This window comes from Panthera tigris, chromosome B2, assembly GCF_018350195.1.
Source record: "Panthera tigris isolate Pti1 chromosome B2, P.tigris_Pti1_mat1.1, whole genome shotgun sequence".
Lineage (NCBI taxonomy): Eukaryota > Metazoa > Chordata > Mammalia > Carnivora > Felidae > Panthera > Panthera tigris.
The window spans coordinates 108,651,367-108,669,618 of record NC_056664.1 but is presented as its reverse complement, the minus strand read 5'-3'; the positions used below and the strand labels follow the sequence as shown (position 1 = coordinate 108,669,618).

General features: G+C 38.2%; 1 protein-coding gene across 1 annotated transcript; it reads right to left on the bottom strand.

Annotated features, from left to right (window-relative positions):
- Positions 1–5,285: 5,285 nt before the first annotated feature.
- On the bottom strand, positions 5,286–18,188 carry GJA1 (gap junction protein alpha 1). Its single transcript, XM_007099208.3, has 2 exons — positions 18,000–18,188; positions 5,286–8,215 (listed from the first exon to the last, which is right to left on the bottom strand). Exon 2 carries the CDS (start codon positions 8,197–8,199, stop codon positions 7,051–7,053), a length of 1,149 nt encoding a protein of 382 aa, XP_007099270.2. The 5' UTR covers positions 8,200–8,215; positions 18,000–18,188; the 3' UTR covers positions 5,286–7,050.
- Between the last annotated feature and the right edge of the window lie 64 nt (positions 18,189–18,252).

The window sequence follows — 18,252 nt, the reverse complement described above, 5'->3', positions numbered from 1 at the left end:
ATCGAAAGAGCAAATTTTTTTGTTTGTTTTAATATGTTATTTCCAAAGCTACGGTGCTACTGTAAACCTACCAAAGCTGTAAATTCCTATTAACTAGCTAACCACACTTTTTCTATCAGAGCTGCTCTTTTTTTTTTATAGTGTTAGTGTATTTTATGTGAACATATTCCCACATTGAAGTGTTTCTCTAATTCAGTGGCACTTGGAATACATTACAGCTTCTTTAACTCTTTTTTTTTCTCACACATAATAGCTAATTATCATAAAGAATCATCAGTTTAGAGGCAGAGCTTAGCTATAATGCTGACTAAAAATGACTGGTCAAATGCCAGAAACACCCTGGTTCCCACATTTGCCACGTCTGGAGTTTTAGATAACCATCACCTACAGTTCTTACACTCTTTAATTATAAATGCTGCAAGTCGTCCAGACAAGTGAGGACCAGAGTAAAGATGAAAATCAAATGAATATTTTGATGGTTTTCAATGATAGTCTTTAATTACAAATGTTAAACATCTGCTAGATTATTCCAGAGTTACTATTGAAATGTTTCACTTGGCACTTGTTTGCTAAAAAGATGTTTACGGGAGCAAGGTATAAGGTATATATGAAAGAAGGAAGTGTTTCTACCACAAATTCACAAACATCTAACAACAATCTAACAAGAAAACTGCTCTAAATGTGTGTAACAAATAGCAGGGCAGGAATTTGATGGAAGCTTTATGGCATTTCATCCATTTTATCTTCAATTGCAGATTCAGGGTGGAAAAATTCTAGAATTGAAACTTCAGCTATAAACAAAATTTGAGAGGAAAGTGTATATATTTATACAGCTATCACAAATCAGAAAACTCTGATGAGAGGTTAGACTGGAGAAATTAAGAATGTGAAAATGGAGAAGAAATGTGATTTAACGTTCTACACTGAAATACCCTCAATGGCAATCTTATTTATTGTATCGCTATTTTATTGTTTTTAAAATTATGAATTATAAAATTATAAATTATGGTCTATTTTAAGTATGCAGAAATTAACATAACAGGTAAATCTCTGTTATAGTTTTAACTTACGTTGAATTATAGATGACAGTATGATGGATATAGTTCCATTTAGTCTCCAAATTACTTTGGTCTCACTGAAATTTGAAACTCATGAATACAAAGTGGTCCTCCCCAAATATTTTCAAATTACCTGCCCCCCAAAAAGGCAGTTATTGACAAATTTGGCCAAACTATGGAAAATTGTCTCAGAACAAACATTGTCTTTAACTAGTTCTGCTGTTCTGTCTTTGAATAAATATTTATATTGTGAATAGCTTGGATGATTAGAAATCAATATGGTAGAGGACTATAAAGGCCAATGTAATTCCAGTTGCTCTGAATCGAGGAAAACTTGAACTAGAGCCACAATCACATCAAAGTCTTCAAGGGAAATGACCAATTCAACTTTGGGCTTTCTGGCTCGACTTGAGGTCTCAAGTCCTGTTTTAATGAATCTCAACCTTTTTCCCTTTATTCCCCAGAGTTGACTTAACCTCAACTGTAGTCATTTTCTCACAGTTTAGGCTTAAGGTTAGTTTACATTTTATGTAGGGAAGGTTTTCTAACTTAGTTAACTGTGTTTAGAATTAATAAATATGACTGAATATATGAAATATGTAACTCTGACCCAAGTTTTCAAAGCAGACGAGAGTCTTACACTTTTATTCATTTACTTTTAAAATAAATTGCATGGTTTCTCCTATCAGAGCAACTAAAAACTATCTTATTGTCTATACCAATTCCAATTAAGTTTTGGAAAGAGTAACCAACAAGACATTCTAGCACAAATGCCCGACCAGGCTCCAGTTAGCCTCATATTGCACAGAGGCACATGGCTCATTGCATTAAATAAGACTCAGGCTCAGGCTTTGCTTTCAAAGTGAGTGCCTCTTGAGACAGTTTCTGTATTCAGCAGGAAAGTGTGTAGGCATTGAAATTGCTCTACACGTCATAGCCCAAATAAGCATTTGGTTGTTTGTTAGAAACATCCGGACACCAGAAGAAATAATCTGACTTAAAATTTCAACACTTTTGAAGACTAGGAAACAAATGCAACATTTTCCCCCCAAATTAGCTTTCTTCTTTGCACGATATTCTTTGAAGACCAGGAAACAAATGCAAAATTTTTCCTCCAAATTAGCTTTCTTCTTTACACAATATTTTTTATTCTTGTTGAAGCGCTGTTTCTATGGTGCTTGTTCCATGACTGCTCTTGAGCTCTGAAAATTGCCAGCTGCGAATTCTGACCTGCCAAGGGCTCAGCTATATTTGCCCAACCAAGAAAAGGTAAAAAGAGAATCTCAGAGCCAGTAAAGATTATAAACATGTTTCTACACTGTTGGTGTGCTGTTTATAAAAAGAATTCACTTTAAGACTTTAATAAGCCCCCAAACTTCATTATTTTGTTCTCCCTCCGAGTACAAAGCACAGATGTTTTGGCATGTTGGAATTTGAAGTTTGGAATTTTTAGGAGAGGCAGTGTGTGGGCAGAAAACTAGCATCCTGGGCAGGTTGAGGTTCTGCAATTTTCTCAAAATAAGGTAAAAGAACAGCCCAGGGCCTGGAAACTTAAGAGAGATTCACAAGTGTTATGGTGTTAATGCACTGAACCAAATAAGGGCACTGAACTTCTTCCCAATATTTGAAGACATTAGACAACCATACCACTTTTAAAAACAGGCAGCATAAGCTTGTATATAAAATTCTGAAGTAAAACAATGGTAACATAAAATCTATGATTATCGGGGCACCTGGGTGACTCAGTTGGTTAAGTGTCTGACTTCGGCTCAGGTCATGATCTCACGGTTTGTGAGTTTGAGCCCCGTGTCAGGCTCTGTGCTGACAGCTCAGAGCCTGGAGCCTGTTTCAGATTCCATGACTCCCTCTCTCTCTGCCCTCCACCATTCATGCTCTGTCTCTCTCAAAAATAAACAAACACTTAAAAATAAATAAATAAAATATATGATTATCTAACAAAAGACTAGCGAATTTCACATAAAAGCAGAGGCTTTGTTTAAAATAGTTTCCTAGTGTTTACAGAATAAGAAATACTGTTATAAGACTCTAAAAGGACCTCGGAGTTTCTCTTCCCTATTCCTTTCTAACATGACCATCCTCTCCCCCATTTCCACTCAATATTAAATTTTTTTTTCCCCTGGCAGACTCTAGAACTGCCCTGTCCAATATGATATTCACTAGCCACATGTGGCTATTTAATTAACATTTAAATTAATTCATTTCTTCAGATTCACTAGCCACATTTCAAGGGCTCAATAGACACATGTGGCTAGTAGCTACCATAGTGAACAGAATAAAACATTTCTACTACCACAGAAAGTTCTACTACTTCTAGAAGATTCAAATTTTTATTTTTTTTAAATATTTATTTTTGAGAGAGCGTGGGGGAAGGGGCAGAGAGAGGGAGACAGAGGACCCAAGCAGGCAGCACAGAGGCTGATATGGGGCTCAACCCCACAAACCGTGACGTTATGACCTGAGCCAAAAGTCAGACGCTTAACCAGCTGAGCCACCCAGGTGCCCCTCAAATTTTAATTTTTTAAACATGAAATTTTATGCGAAAAAGTATCTAATATTTGTGGAATGAAACTGCATATTTTCTCCTAATTTTTAAACACAAGTCAATTTAATTTTTAGTTGCGGGAAGCAGACAATTAAGCAAAATGAAGAGTGGAACATCTTTTTGAAAACTTCTGGAAGGAAAAAAATAATAGATAGATACTTCTGGAAGGATTCACATTGTAAGCTTCTTTGGGCCGGAATTATGGGGCCATTGTAAAAATCACCTCTCCTCAACAAAATGCCTGATGTGCTTGGTGTCTGACTCTTGACAATGATTTCCTTTGGGAATTAGAACTTCTCTGATGCATGTATACATATACAAAACTGTGTATATTTAGTACATGCTTATTATTTTTTTTTTTTTGTAATTAGTGAAAGCTTTAAATTTGGGAAATGTTTAGAATGCACTTTCTGAAAGCCGTAACTTGCCCTCTCACCTCCATACACCTAAATCAGAACGCTGTTTCATACCTCCACTCTGCTACTCCAACATTTGATGGTCTAATTATTTATCCATCCATATCTCATGAACCCTGCATGTGTAGGACATAGAAACACATACATTCAAATAAATAATTCATTTCTCTATTTCCCATAGTAAATGCAAATACACAGAAAACTTGCTTCTTTGATAGGTTTCTCAGCCAGCCAAATGATAATACCCGAAGACATGTTGACATTACCAATTATATTGACTGGAAAACTGGTTATTAGATAATCCTTTGATTTTAGGCAAATCTCATAACCCTTGCTCAAAAAAAAATAAAAGAAGCAACTGAACTGGACTAGATTTCTAAATCAGTACTAATTTTATGTTCTAGTAATCTAGTTTGCTGTGGCATGTATGCAAATTTTTAAAAATTTGAAACGTGACTTATAAGTATTAATATATTTTATATATTAAAAAAATTTTTTTTAATGTGTAGTTTTAAGACAGAGCATGAGCAGGGGAGGGGCAGAGAGGGAGACACAGAATCTGAAGCAGGCTCCGAGCTGTCATCACAGAGCCTGACGTGGGGCTCAAACTTATGAACCATGAGATCATGACCTAGGCTGAAGTCGGATGCTTAACTGAGTCACACAGGCACTCCAATAAATTTTATATCTAAAATTATAGCAATATTATACACTGTCCAAAACTATTCTACTCCCTTTGAATGATTCAGTTGGGTGGGAGGGTGGGGTGTTAGGAATTTCTAAAATCTATTTTTTGTATTTTTCACAATGTCTTTAGGTTTAAGATTCCTAGATCTATTTCATTCTTTTGTCATAGAGCATAACCACACTTAAATGGACTTTGTTCTTAGTCTTTTATCTCCAGGAGGCTCCAGTTTTCAAATTACATCGTCCTTATCTTTTCATGCTTACTTCTCTCATGTATGGATCTACTAAATTACTTAACATTACCTTATTTTAAGCTTTATCGCACATATCGCTAATCTTATATTCCAAATCCAACACTTATGTACTTTATCTTCTCTTAGTTTAACAAATACCCAAAACTGTTATCAATGTTGCACTGAACCTAGCTAATGATGTTGTTTTTAAAGACTCCTGAAGTTTGTGAATCTTATTTGCCTAAATCATCAAAACTAATGGAAATGTCTTTGATAATTGTGAATAGATGCAATAAAAGTTTTAAAAATCACACAGGATATAGATTGCTCTCCTTATACTAAATTAAAACTTTATTGAATAAGGAACACTCTCCAGAACACATGATCTGATGGACAAGGTCTACATTACATGCAACGAAGCTGAACGTAACAGTAGTTTAACATGGAATGTCAAACCAATTAGTATTTTTCATTGTACAAAATTGTTTATGTAGCTGACACGCAAGAAGAAAAGTATGATGCTCTGCATTTTCATGAATCATCTCTGATGAGTTTTAAGAAGACATTTGAAGAAACTGGTAGATTTCTTTAGGGTAGATTTCAAATAAATTAGTTACATGTGTACTACTGAAACCTCTTGTCAACCTCTCTTGCATTCCAAATAAAGTCTTAGTGCAAACATCAAAGTTGCTGGTCACTCCAAAAGACTGTCAAACTCATAACAGAATACAAGTTCTGAACTAATGTGTATTACGTAGGACAAAACCAAGGATACCAGTTACTGCGAAATTCATTTAGGCACACTTAAAAGCCCACTCTAAGCATTTCTTCTAAGTGTCTCACATTAATTACTAAAGCCTGTTTACAGTACTAAAATTCTATCATTCAAGCATTCATGATTACACTTCAGAAAAAGAAAATCATTCATTTCAGCAATAGCATTACTGCTATATTCTAAAAAAAGAGAAAAAGGAAAAAAAATCATAATTAACAATACCAGTATCCATAATAGGATACATGGGGGGAAAAAAAAAACCACTTAGGGGGAAAAAGTGTGCTTTACTTGCACAGCAGGAATTATAGAATGTAAACACCATATTGGCCCACACCACAAAATCCATGAGAAAGGCTCAAATTTGAACACTGTGTATGCATTATTTTCAAATCTGTATTTGTGAGTTTATACTGCATCTGCTTGTACCAATATATGACGAATAAAACACACTCTTCCACACACTTACACATATAAGTGATTGTTAAATATTGAGCATGGCTTGCTTCCCTGACTCTAATTCAAAAAATGTTAAATGACATCCCAACTGTTTTCAAAATGTTTACAGAAACCACTAAATGAATGTGAATAGTAGCTGAGGAATGATGAAACAGTGATGGCAGTTACATGTCACAACTAGATGTAAAAGAAATAATGTCCATATGACTGGCCGAGATTTGAAAATGCGATGGAAAGTCTCTTTCTGTGGGCCTCGTCTGGACTTTTAACTGATACCAAGAATAACAAATATAGTATCTCAAGTCCACTGACACCTGGAGGGTCAGGCCTAGAAAGCTTACCTTCAAAGTGCAAATTTTAACAATGGAATGTTTTAGCAGGGACATAAGGACAATCCTCCAACTTTTTCTTGATAAAAAGAAACAAGATGTCCAGGAAGCATTTTTTTTTTTTTTCCTGGTCAAAGTTATTTCAGTTTCATGGTAGAATAAAAAAAGTACTTATCCAAAAATATCACCCACTCTTTCACATACACAGAACTATTCTTAGGGGTGTGTGGGGGGAGAAAAAGCCCTTAGCTATGTATCACCTAATGCAACTTATATTTAGAACTACAGTTCTTTGAATCAACTACATTAAATACCAACATGTACCTCCCTTATCCCCTCCCTCTCCACCCACCTATCCCAAATACCCCCAATGAACCTAGGTATTCTAATGTCTTTGTGTTTTCTAAGCCTCATGAGGAAGGCTGTTGAGTACCACCTGCAATGGAACAAAATGAACACCTAAGGTGCACTTTCGACAGCACCTTTTCTCTTCTCCACAAGTGAGCGGAATCTCGATGCTCTCAAGCCTGGATCTAGATCTCCAGGTCATCAGGCCGAGGTCGGCTGCTGGCACGGCTGCTGGCTCTGCTGGAAGGTCGCTGGTCCACAATGGCTAGTGGTTGCAGTTCGTGCCCAGTAGCTAGTTTTTTGGAATTCTGGTTGTCATCAGGGAAATCAAAAGGCTGTGCATGGGAGTTGGAGATGGTGCTTCCTGCCTGCCCCATTCGATTTTGTTCTGCACTGTAATTAGCCCAGTTTTGCTCACTTGCTTGTTTGTTGTAATTGCGGCAGGAAGAATTGTTTCTGTCTCCGGTAACCAGCTTGTACCCAGGAGGAGACATGGGTGAGAGGGGAGCAGTTGGTGAGGAGCAGCCATTGAAGTAGGCATATTTCGGAGATCCACATTCTTTTGAGGGGCTCAGTGGGCCAGTGGTAGCATGGTAAGGATCGCTCTTCCCCTTCACACGATCCTTAACACCCTTGAAGAAGACATAGAAGAGTTCGATGATGTTCAAGGCAAGAGACACCAAGGACACTACCAGCATGAAGATGATGAAGATGGTTTTCTCTGTGGGACGAGAGAGGAAGCAGTCTACTTGATGAGGGCAGGGATCTCTTTTGCAGGTGTAAACGGCACTCAGGCTGAATCCATAGATGTACCACTGGATCAGCAAGAAGGCCACCTCAAAGACAGACTTGAAGAGGATGCTGATGATGTAGGTTCGCAGCAGGCCCCCTCGCATTTTCACCTTGCCGTGCTCTTCAATACCATACTTGAATTTCTTGATTTCAATCTGCTTCAAGTGCATCTCCACATTGACACCATCCGTTTGGGCAACTTTGAGTTCTTCCTCTTTCTTGTTCAGTTTCTCTTCCTTGCGCATCACGTAGAACACGTGAGCCAGGTACAACAGTGTGGGGACAGACACAAATATGATCTGGAGGACCCAGAAGCGTACGTGAGAGATTGGGAAGGATTTGTCATAGCAGACATTTTCACAACCAGGTTGCTGAGTGTTACAACGAAAGGCAGACTGCTCATCACCCCAGGCCGACTCAACCGCCGTCCCCAGTAGCAGGATTCGGAAAATGAACAGGACAGACAGCCACACTTTCCCTCCAGCGGTGGAATAGGCTTGAACCTTGTCAAGGAGTTTGCCTAAGGCACTCCAGTCACCCATGTTGCCAGAGCACCACCTGAAAAGAAGCAGAAAGACAACTAAATGATCATAGACTGCAAATTATTAGTTAAAATGTATAACTGTTTTCAGTCAATAGTCAAAATATTATTAAAGTTCTCATATCTTTCTAGCACATCCCTCCCGCCCCTGCCCCACCAAAAAAGTGCAAACTCTTCCTGTCCCATTTTTCCGCCTGCAAAGATGTCTCACAATTTTCTTGAAGTAAGGTAAGTCTTAGAAGCAACAGAGCCGATGTGCCTGGTAAATTGCAATCTTAACTGGCAAAGATGTTACTTGCTCAACCACTGCCCTACCATGTGACTTGAGAAACTGTCTATGCTAAGTGCCTCTGCCTATTTTATCCATCTGATAAGTGACAATAGTTCTCGCCAGATAGGCTTGTGTCTGGATGCATGCCTTAGCAAAATGCTGATGGATGGTATTCGAAAATTATGGGTATTTAAGAACTGAAGTAAGAACACCCATGAACACATTTATACACAAGCTATTTCCAAACCTTATTGCTATTATACAGCATTTTATTCCTAACTACTCTGAAATGTTTCACCTTGCTATTTCAAGTGTAATTTGTGTATATTCTATATTACGGTCATTTATACTTCTGTTTCTTCTTAAGCAGTGATTTATGTGGTCCAAAAGTCTGTCTTCTTCCCAGAGAAAAGTATAGTGTACTAAAATACACCATTTGACACACTGTCATTATATGCAGGGCACTTCTTTCAAAAAAGCAAAGAGTAAATAAATGCACATTACATTTCAAGTAAAAATTCAATTTGTCTCACTCCTATTAGACCACTTTAAAGTGTTATCTCTAGCAAAAATGATTGGTTTTCATCTTTTGATTGCTGTACACTATCAAGTTCACTTACCAGGCTTTGGGCCCTCAGCTGATATACTAGATTTAACTTCCTATCAATAGCTAGATATCTTAAGCCTAGGACTTCCCCATTGCTGGGGATGAGAAATAGATCCAACTCTGTAGAGATCTCAACATGGATCCCAAAAGTTATTTATATACTTCGATTCATACCTCTGTCAATAGCTCCTTCATTTAATTGATGAAAGTTGAGCTCTTAGGGGTATAGGAAATATTTAACTATTACTAGAGCCACAAGAAGACTTATGATCCCAAGGCCAAGGATTTCTAGGGCACCACACTGGTTTTAAAATTATAATAAAGCTGGATTAAGGCTAGAAATATTCTCATGCTTTCATACAATCTTAGCAAGGGCTGAAAGCTGGGAAGAAATGAGTAACATTACACGTGGCAGGCATAGAGAATAGTCTAATTTTCACCAGAGTAGTAAATGGAGAGTTACAAAAGTAAGAAGTGCTCAAAGATTATTTAATAATCAAAAACAAGTTAAGCAAAGTCTTTCCAGGAGCTTCATAATAAATTTTAAACAGTGTAACTGAAAGTAGGATTATATAGGCTTCTTAGAAATAGAAATATGTTCATTATCTGAATATAAAAGCTTCTCATCTGGAATTGAACTATGAGCCACTTTCTCCTTGTAGGAAGTTAATGAAATCCAAGGGAGTCGTCTTCCCCACCATGCAACATTACAGTGCCATTTAATGCCTATCCCTCCAAGGGAAGTGAAGAAATGAAATGGAAATCTGGCTTGGGATTTCCCAGATGGAACAGAGAAGAGACGGCAGATCCGTAAAATGAAACTATGTGCCAGCTATCTAAATCAGCAGTCGATGGGTATCTTTGATGGCAAGAATGCCAAAGAATGCTGAAGGAAGACGGGGAAGTGGGTAGGCAGATTGCAGAAGTAATGCTTTTCCGAGGGTCATTAAAAAGGGGGCTTCCCTTCCACTTTTGGGAAGGGCCATTTTAGATTCTGAAGTGACATGTTAGACAGTGAAGCTGATGTATGGAAAGAACAGTCAAAAAAGAACAAAGGGAAAACAAAAAACAAAAAAACAAAGGCTTATAAGGTTACAAAAAGAGTTAGAGTCCAGGGGAGGCTCAAAGTGATAGGAGTAATTTAGCTTTGATGGACAGTTTAATGGTGAGAGAACATAGGAAAAAAAACTACAATTTAGCAGAAAATAGTACACTGGGAATGAAGAAGTACAGTCCATGAGGGTCAAACAAACAAAACAGAATTTTTGGAGCTATATCAGTAGATAGTTTCTATGTGATGATGTGTAAATTGGCCTTAATTCTGTTTGCAGAGAATTACAATATTTTGCCAGTGTCATCTGCTTTTGCTCAATACTCCAATTGCAGGGGGAAAAGGGGACCACAAAAACAATCAACTATAAAATGATAAACTGTCTGCAAACATCTCATCATACTCACCCAATGATGGAGCTCAAGACAAACTTAACATGTTTAGATATTACCAGGCACACTGAAAAGTTGTCATTTTGGTCAGTGCTTCATCATTATTCAAAGTAAAATATGATTATGTAGATGCTTGTGGAAATTAAGTACTATACTAAGTTCTAGTACATATTATGGAAAATAAAACTCAACTTTCATGTAATTCTGAGATTCCCAAAAACAACCCCATAGTGCAACAGTATGTGAATTGGGTCACTGGGCAGTTCACTAGGTAATAGTTCTTTATTAATACACCAGCAACTTAATTGCAAAGTTGTCTTTTCTTTAAGCACCCACGCAGTTGTCATTTGCATTAATGAGTTATACTCTTTCATCTGAATAAGATGAATTATCCAATTGGACACCCAGTATCCTGTAACCTGTCATTACCACTCTCACAGAGACCATCAGATAATGTTTAATGCGATGGCTTATAATGCTTGTGATTTTCAAGGAGAGGTAACAAAAATAGTTACTTTTTCTGGTAGTTGTTCACTTTGTTTTGAGTCAAAAGTTCTATCAACTAGTTGACCCTCTACCCCATTAGTATTTTCATTTTTCCAAATCTTAGTTAAAAAATTAATATTTTTAAAATAAAGAATGGGCATAATTATGTTTACTGAATCCCTGGCATTGATTTACAGACTGTATACCTCATTCATATTTACCATCATAAGACAGGTATATTCCTTATGTGATACAGGAGAAAAACACAGGAGCTGAGTGTACTTCATGTATATTCATGCCTTCACCTCTAGGTTCCCAAGCTGGGACTTTATATGTAGAAGGAGTTAAGGAGTTAATGCAAAATTTTCATTAGAAGCAAATGCTTGACAGCAGCTGGATCATCCTTCTTGTCTTCTGTGTACCATGTCAGGTCAGGTCACATTTTTTCCCGTTGCTCTTTATGGCCCTCTAGACTAGAGGCCAAAAGCCACGGGCATCCAAGCATGACCTCTCCAAGGACCCCCTGGACCCTCTGCAGTGGTTCCTGAACCACAATCATTTGGTAACATTTGTTGAAAATATACATTCCTGGCACTCACCAGCCTGACTTAATCTGATTGGGGGGTGAGGGGCAGGAGGGGAGTGCAGGGAAATTAGTTTTTGGTTTTGGTTTTTGGTTGGGTTTTTTCGGTGTTTATTTTCTTTTTTAAAACAAATGCACCAGGTGATTCTGAAGTTTCAGGCCAGGAGGCAAACAATGGTTCCTTGACATTTTTGGTGCCTATTCAAAATATTTAGGATTGGAGAAATGTTAGAAGAGCAGAAAGGAGAAGAAAATCTAAAAAGGCCAAAGGGGTGGTCCGGGATGAGGAGCAGAGGCTCTCTGGGCATCTGGGAACTGAGCTCCCCCTTCACTGAACCACCCTGTGTCACTCTACTTCCATCAGATGCTCCCCAAGAGCGTAAAGATCCAAACACTTGATTCAAAATGAAAAGAAAGCTTCAATTTTAAATTACTTTTGAGTGTCCCTTTTGCCAGGCCCTTAAAAACAAATCACCACGCCAAAGCTGTAGTCAAGTCGCTCCATGTCATTAATGCCCTAGTAATTGTTAGGAAAATTAGAAAATATTTTCATTTTGATTTTAGAGAATTTCACAAGTGACAGCTGTAATGAGTTTAGAGTAGGGACTTAAGTAAAGTTAAATAGGATTAAGAACTAAAGTGAGACTTGATATCGATCACCTTTCAGTGATTGAAAGTAAGCACTTAAAGGAAAAATAAAATCACACGGGCTAAAAATGTGTAAGAAAATGACTATCGAAGTGCCTGATAAAAATCATTTCATAGATTTATCTGGGGGAAAGGGTAATGCAGTGCGTGTGTTTAATATACTAAGACCAAAAAATTTTAAGCCACTCAAGCTAAAATGTAAACGCTCCTGAGGTTTTTAACTTTTCTAAGAACCCCTGTCCCTTGCAGTAAACGTTCTTGACTGAGCTCAGTTGCGACCATTCCTCTACAGTCACAACAGCCAGATGTTCTTTGGTAATATTCATATCCACACATAATTAACATAACTGACATTCATACTGTCAGCAAATACTATAGGCTTTATCTTCCCCCAAAACCCAGACTGACGGAGGCTCCCCACCACTTAGCCTGATCTCAGCCATCATCACCTCCTCAGGTTTCAGGTCACTAGCCTAGTCACCCTGCTTGCCAAACTATTCTCCTCCAACAGCCAGCCAATCTTGAAAGAAAGATCAAGTTGATCTGCCTTGATCAGCTCTGCTCTGTCTACGCAGTTCACTTTGTCACATCTGTAGGTCTCAGTTCTGGTCTCACTTCATCAGCCAGCCCTCCAGTCCTGTCACTTCCTATTTCCCTTTGTCCTGTTTTTGTTTCTTTAATGGTCTTTAGCTCTACTTGACAGGTTTTATATGTATTTACCTGTCTGTTGTTTGTCTTTCTCCAGGACAAGGACTTATTACCGTCTGTTTTCCTCAATCAGAATGCAAGCTCCACAAGGGGGTTTGTCCACTGTGGTCTCCACAGTACCCAAAAAGGCACCAGGTTCCATTCACCAGTCTTGTTGTTTACTACCTCTTTGGGATTCTCTTACATATATCCCAAATTTCTGAAGTTTCAAACTAATTTTTTCTTTACATTAGTTTCATAGTATTTAAAAAAAAAAAGTACTGTCAGCATCTCATATGCAGACATTAAATTTTCAAGTGATAATTGCTAAAACAGAAAACTGTCTGTTGAAACAATATGCTTCAAATGACTCCTGAGCAAGCAGTAAGGACTGATGTAAGTAAAAAGGTTCCTTAACAAAGAGCTTCTTGAATTTATTACACAGCACAGTAATTTGGGATTCTTGCAGAACTGCGTCAGGTATCAGAGATGTTTATTCAGTCTATTATGTTGTTACAGGTTAAGATATTAAACAACAAACTTGTGTTGTCATCCCCCTTCTGCTGTATTCTCACTCTGTACACTACGTGGTGAAAATAAATAACACCACAGTGCCGAGAATAAGTAACACCATAGTGTCTTGCCCATTTAAACTTGTTTTTACTTCAAGAATGACAAATCTTGAGGTAGGGCTGGGGCTCTGAAGGGGAAGAGCAGCAGCTGATATTAACCCTGGTTCACATAACACCTCTAAGTAGCCTGAGTCTATGCAGGCATTGAATGATTTGAATCCAGTACCATGGTAAATATTCCCAGTTCATTAAATAATACACAACCTTTGCTTCCTCCTATCTGCAGGATTAGCCTAACTCTGTAGTGTATCAAACCTATTCCATTTAAATACCTATTCTATTTAAAAGGAAGCATACCATTATATTTCCTCAGCTTTCATGTGAGCATAGAACTGTGTAGTTTTGGGGGGGACAGGAGCTACAAGACTTTCTTTCCTTGGTTCCCTCTTCACCACATAGTCAACCTACATCAGCCTCCATAGAACAATGAGATGAGATAGGGGTTGAGGGACTCCAAAGATAGTATGATACCTATCACACAGAGACACCCCCCTCCCCCCCCAGTTCAATGGCTACCACTCAACTCCCCCACTAACAGGAGTGCCTCATGGTCACTTTAGGGATGCCAGAAGAAAAACCTTAACTAAGTCAGAAGCTGCAGGCTGAAAGCCATGTTCTTCTACTGTGAGGTGAGACAAAACAAAACACAACTTCTATAAGTTCTTGGTGTTCTCCTCCACTTACCTCCAAATTGACTATTTTTATTGAACAGCCTGGTTATTTTGTCATCACATAAATACACCATTAGGGTACTCACAAGTGTATTGATTAAGAACAGTCTGTTTTCTTCAGTAAGCACTGAATAAGATAACTCCTGCACTTGAAAGCTCATAGTAAGAGCTAATAAAGTTTAGCTAGTATTCTTTAAAAGATCTTTAGATATAGATATAGCTCATTTATTTTATCTTGGAGTATTTTTTTAGCAAAATAGCAGCTAGGAAATGATTAACATTTTCCTAATGGTAATCAATTAGTTTTTAAGATGCTCTTGTAATGATTACAATATTGCTATTTTAGCAATTCCCTACAGATCTAGAAGGAAGAATTTACCCTTTATCAGCTGTTAAGGAAAAAAAGAAAAAAATCATGAAGAACATCTCCTGTCTTTGTTTCTATTTGAAGGCATCTTCCTCAAATAATTAAAAGAGCCATATTCTATAGAATGTATCTAGCTCACAGAAGTTGGTTTAAAAAAACAAAACAAACAAAAAACCCCCATCCTATTTCTACATTACTCTGAATTTTAAACATTCCATAAAATCTATATTTTCTAGAAATTACTTAGAAAGCTAGGGAAATTCAAATATGGACATTATGGAAAATTTTAAGGCTAAAGCCATTGATATACATATCTCACCATGGTTTGTGTTTTCATTTTGGCAAAAAATAATATGTACATACATAAATGGTGAATTTAGACAGGCAAAGTGAAAAATTTAGGTAGTTATCACAAGGACCCAAAAAACAAAACAAAACAAAACAAAAAAAAACCCCACACAACCACCACCACAGAATTCACACAATTAACCTCCCATGAAGGAAAAACTCTGGGGATTTTTTTTTAAACTGGACTTACCTATATTGAATATTGACCTTAATCATAAACACTAGATAACTACTTTTCCCTTCAGAGCTGAACTGGTATCTGTGGATAAGCTCCAAAAATCTATTCAAACAACCTAGAATCTTGGAGGGAAGTCAGAACAGGAAAGGTGGAGTAGAAGGTATTAATCACTGGTGACTTTCCTATCATTCTCTTCCCTCGGGTATCATATATAAAAGGCTCTGAGACTTCATACCAAGCTACACCTCTGGATATTATAAAAGAAAGGAAGGAATGCACTGTATCATGAGTTTCCATCCTTCTCTACGCAGGAATTGGAAACATCTAACTAAGAAAACAACTTTCAGTATCTGAAAACGCACCCTTTAAAGATGCTTGCTAGAGAGTATCTTTGGAACCTTGTTTCCCGGAGTCAGCAATGAAGGAATCACACGGGAAAGGCTGAGAAATCCAGTGGATGGGGCAGCTGTGGTGATAAATTCTAAAAGGCATTAGAAAAATGTGGAACCTGTTTAAAATGTGAAGAAAGTAGGAGCACAGCAGTACCACTGCATTTTCCACGCAAAGGACAGGTGACAGCTATACCCCTGACTTTGGGAAGTACAAAGCATCACATACATTGCCAGGACAGAATGTACTCCTGTTACTGGTATAATTTCCAGTCAATTCGGCCTACCTAGAAAAATTACACTTCCGAGTTATTTTCTAACCAGTTTATTTCATTATGTGAGATGGAATTAATGAGACTTCTGCATTAATACTGGCTTTTATTTTCAACAATCTTCGTACAGAAAGTAAAAATCAGGCTTCCTTAAGAAATATCTATTCTTCAAATTGCAACGGAACACTTGGTGATCAAGTGTGCCCAATTTTCGGGGGCGGGGGGTGAGATTAAGCATGTTTTTACTACTAACTTGGTTCGTGAAGCAAAAGAAATTAAACTCATTTCCAAATAAAACCAAATCTATTTTACCAACAATTTATAGGTCTCCTCTTCCCACCCCCACTTAGCACTTGTAAAGAGAGATACAGACTTGCCCCAGGGTGAGGGTGAGTGTGAGGCTGGTCAAGGGGAGATTATGATAAACTTTATCAGAAACGCTCAGTAAACATTTGGATGCCTAAGTGGATTTATGGGCAATCCGCTGCTCGGAACTCAAGGTTTGAGTTTCCGAATCCTGTACTGATTCGCCTCTGGACACGTCATTAGCTCTTTCCTCATTTCATTATGCTCCCCCCCCCACCCCCCCTTCCCATTCTTGGGAAGTTTCGAGAACTTGCAAGAGTTACAAGTGCAATATGAGCACGGTAATCCCCGAGGTACTCAGACTGCTTTACCAACGTTTACACAGTAGGACTCAGAAAAAAAGGGGAGGGGGGGAGAGGGAAGGGAAATTGGATTGACACGTTTAATTGAATTAATCGTTTGCTCTTCTTCTACCATTTGGCACGCAGTCCATCTGCCCCCGCTCTGCTCCCCCTCCCCTTCCTTTTCAGTGGCGGAACGAGGACCTGCGCTCGGTTTGGCTGGTAAGGATTTCAGGGAAATGTCTTAGCAAACCTCTCCAAACCCCGGAGCTCCGGCAGCGCAGGAGCCCGGAGCGAGCCCGACAGATGCTAAGATGGCAGAGGCGCCCCGCGCCACCCCCCACCCCGCCCCTGGCCTCCGCAGAAGCTTTCATTTTTATTTGCTTTTCAGCATTCGCCGGTGCAAATACTTCAAACTGTAGGGTCGCACTAAGAATTTAAACTAATTACTTTGGCCTGTGAAGTGTGAACAAAATCCTTAGCAAGCACCAAAATGCATGGTTGCATTTCTGGATAACAGAATGTGTTACCAATAGAGCATTTAAGGAACTGAACCCTTTAAAATAACAAATCAACATAATCACTGCCTACTGGCAGCACCCAAGCTGCTCCAACCCAAAGTCGCCCCAGAGCTCTGAAGTCTGTTACAGGTTCGGACGGACTTAAGAGGGGCATGAGTCGGGGGGGGGGGGGGGGGGTGGCGGCTAGCTCCCTTAAGGCGATGTTTAAGAAATTTTATTTTATTTCATATTCTTTCTAGGAGTTTCAGTGTTAGGAGACGGTTTTGAAAATGCATCCTGGCATTCACTTTTTTCTAAAAGTTTCTTCCCTTCAAATGCTTTGTGAGTAACCACCCATTCAAGGGATTTCATCTGCTGAATTGCCAACGTGGTCGAGTAAAAAAGGTGCTTCTCCTAGGGTCTCAAATCTTTCCAAAGTGGTTGCTAACATAAAGTAACTATTTGTTTTAAAAACCTCAATATTACAACTCTGATTTTTATATCTTTTTGTTTACTGAGGAAAATTCTAGGAAGGGACCACGTGGAAGTCAAGTAACCGCAAGGTCTTAACAAAGCACTTTGTTAAGAAGTTTGCTTTGCAGGGCTATAGAACATCAATCAAGATTTACATATGAAAAAGCACACAGTGTAGAATTCTATAGCAAGCACGCTAAGCAAATTTGCACTTTGATTTTTGTGATGTTGTCAGTCAAATCCCCAACCCAGGCCACCCCCCCCCACCCCAAGTTACAAAGCACCTAGACTATTATCGACTCCAGAAAAAAGAAAAATTATACTCTAAAATGAAGAACCAAATATCCAGTAAACTAGTGCTTCATTCCAATTGGAAAAGTTTGAATCTTATTTTACCTGTTGCATTGTTAGGAACTTTTCAACAGTCAAGAAAATAAATACTGAACGCTCAATTTTAAATTTAAAACTACAGACACATTTTCAAGTTCACCATTCCATTTACAGTACCATATCAAAGCTCCATTTAATAAATTTTAGAACTTTAGAAAACTTTTACTTAGAAAAAGAAACGAACAGGTAAAGTATTTTTTTAACTTACTCTTTCTCTTAAAAGAAGTAGGCACGCCAAGTGATTGAACTCCTTGGAGGATGAAGTAAAATGAAAAAGCAAGTTCAGGCACTCAGACCTGTCTATTTAAAGTTTAAAAGTCTGCTGCTGCTTGGTACTTTCTTCACTCCTTCCCCCTAATGAAAGAAAAGTGCTGATACCTCGTAAAAGCTTTTTTCTAATTGGAGCACAGAGCTTTTAAAAGTTTCAAGCCACTGACTCAACGAGGAGGAGGGGCTGAAGA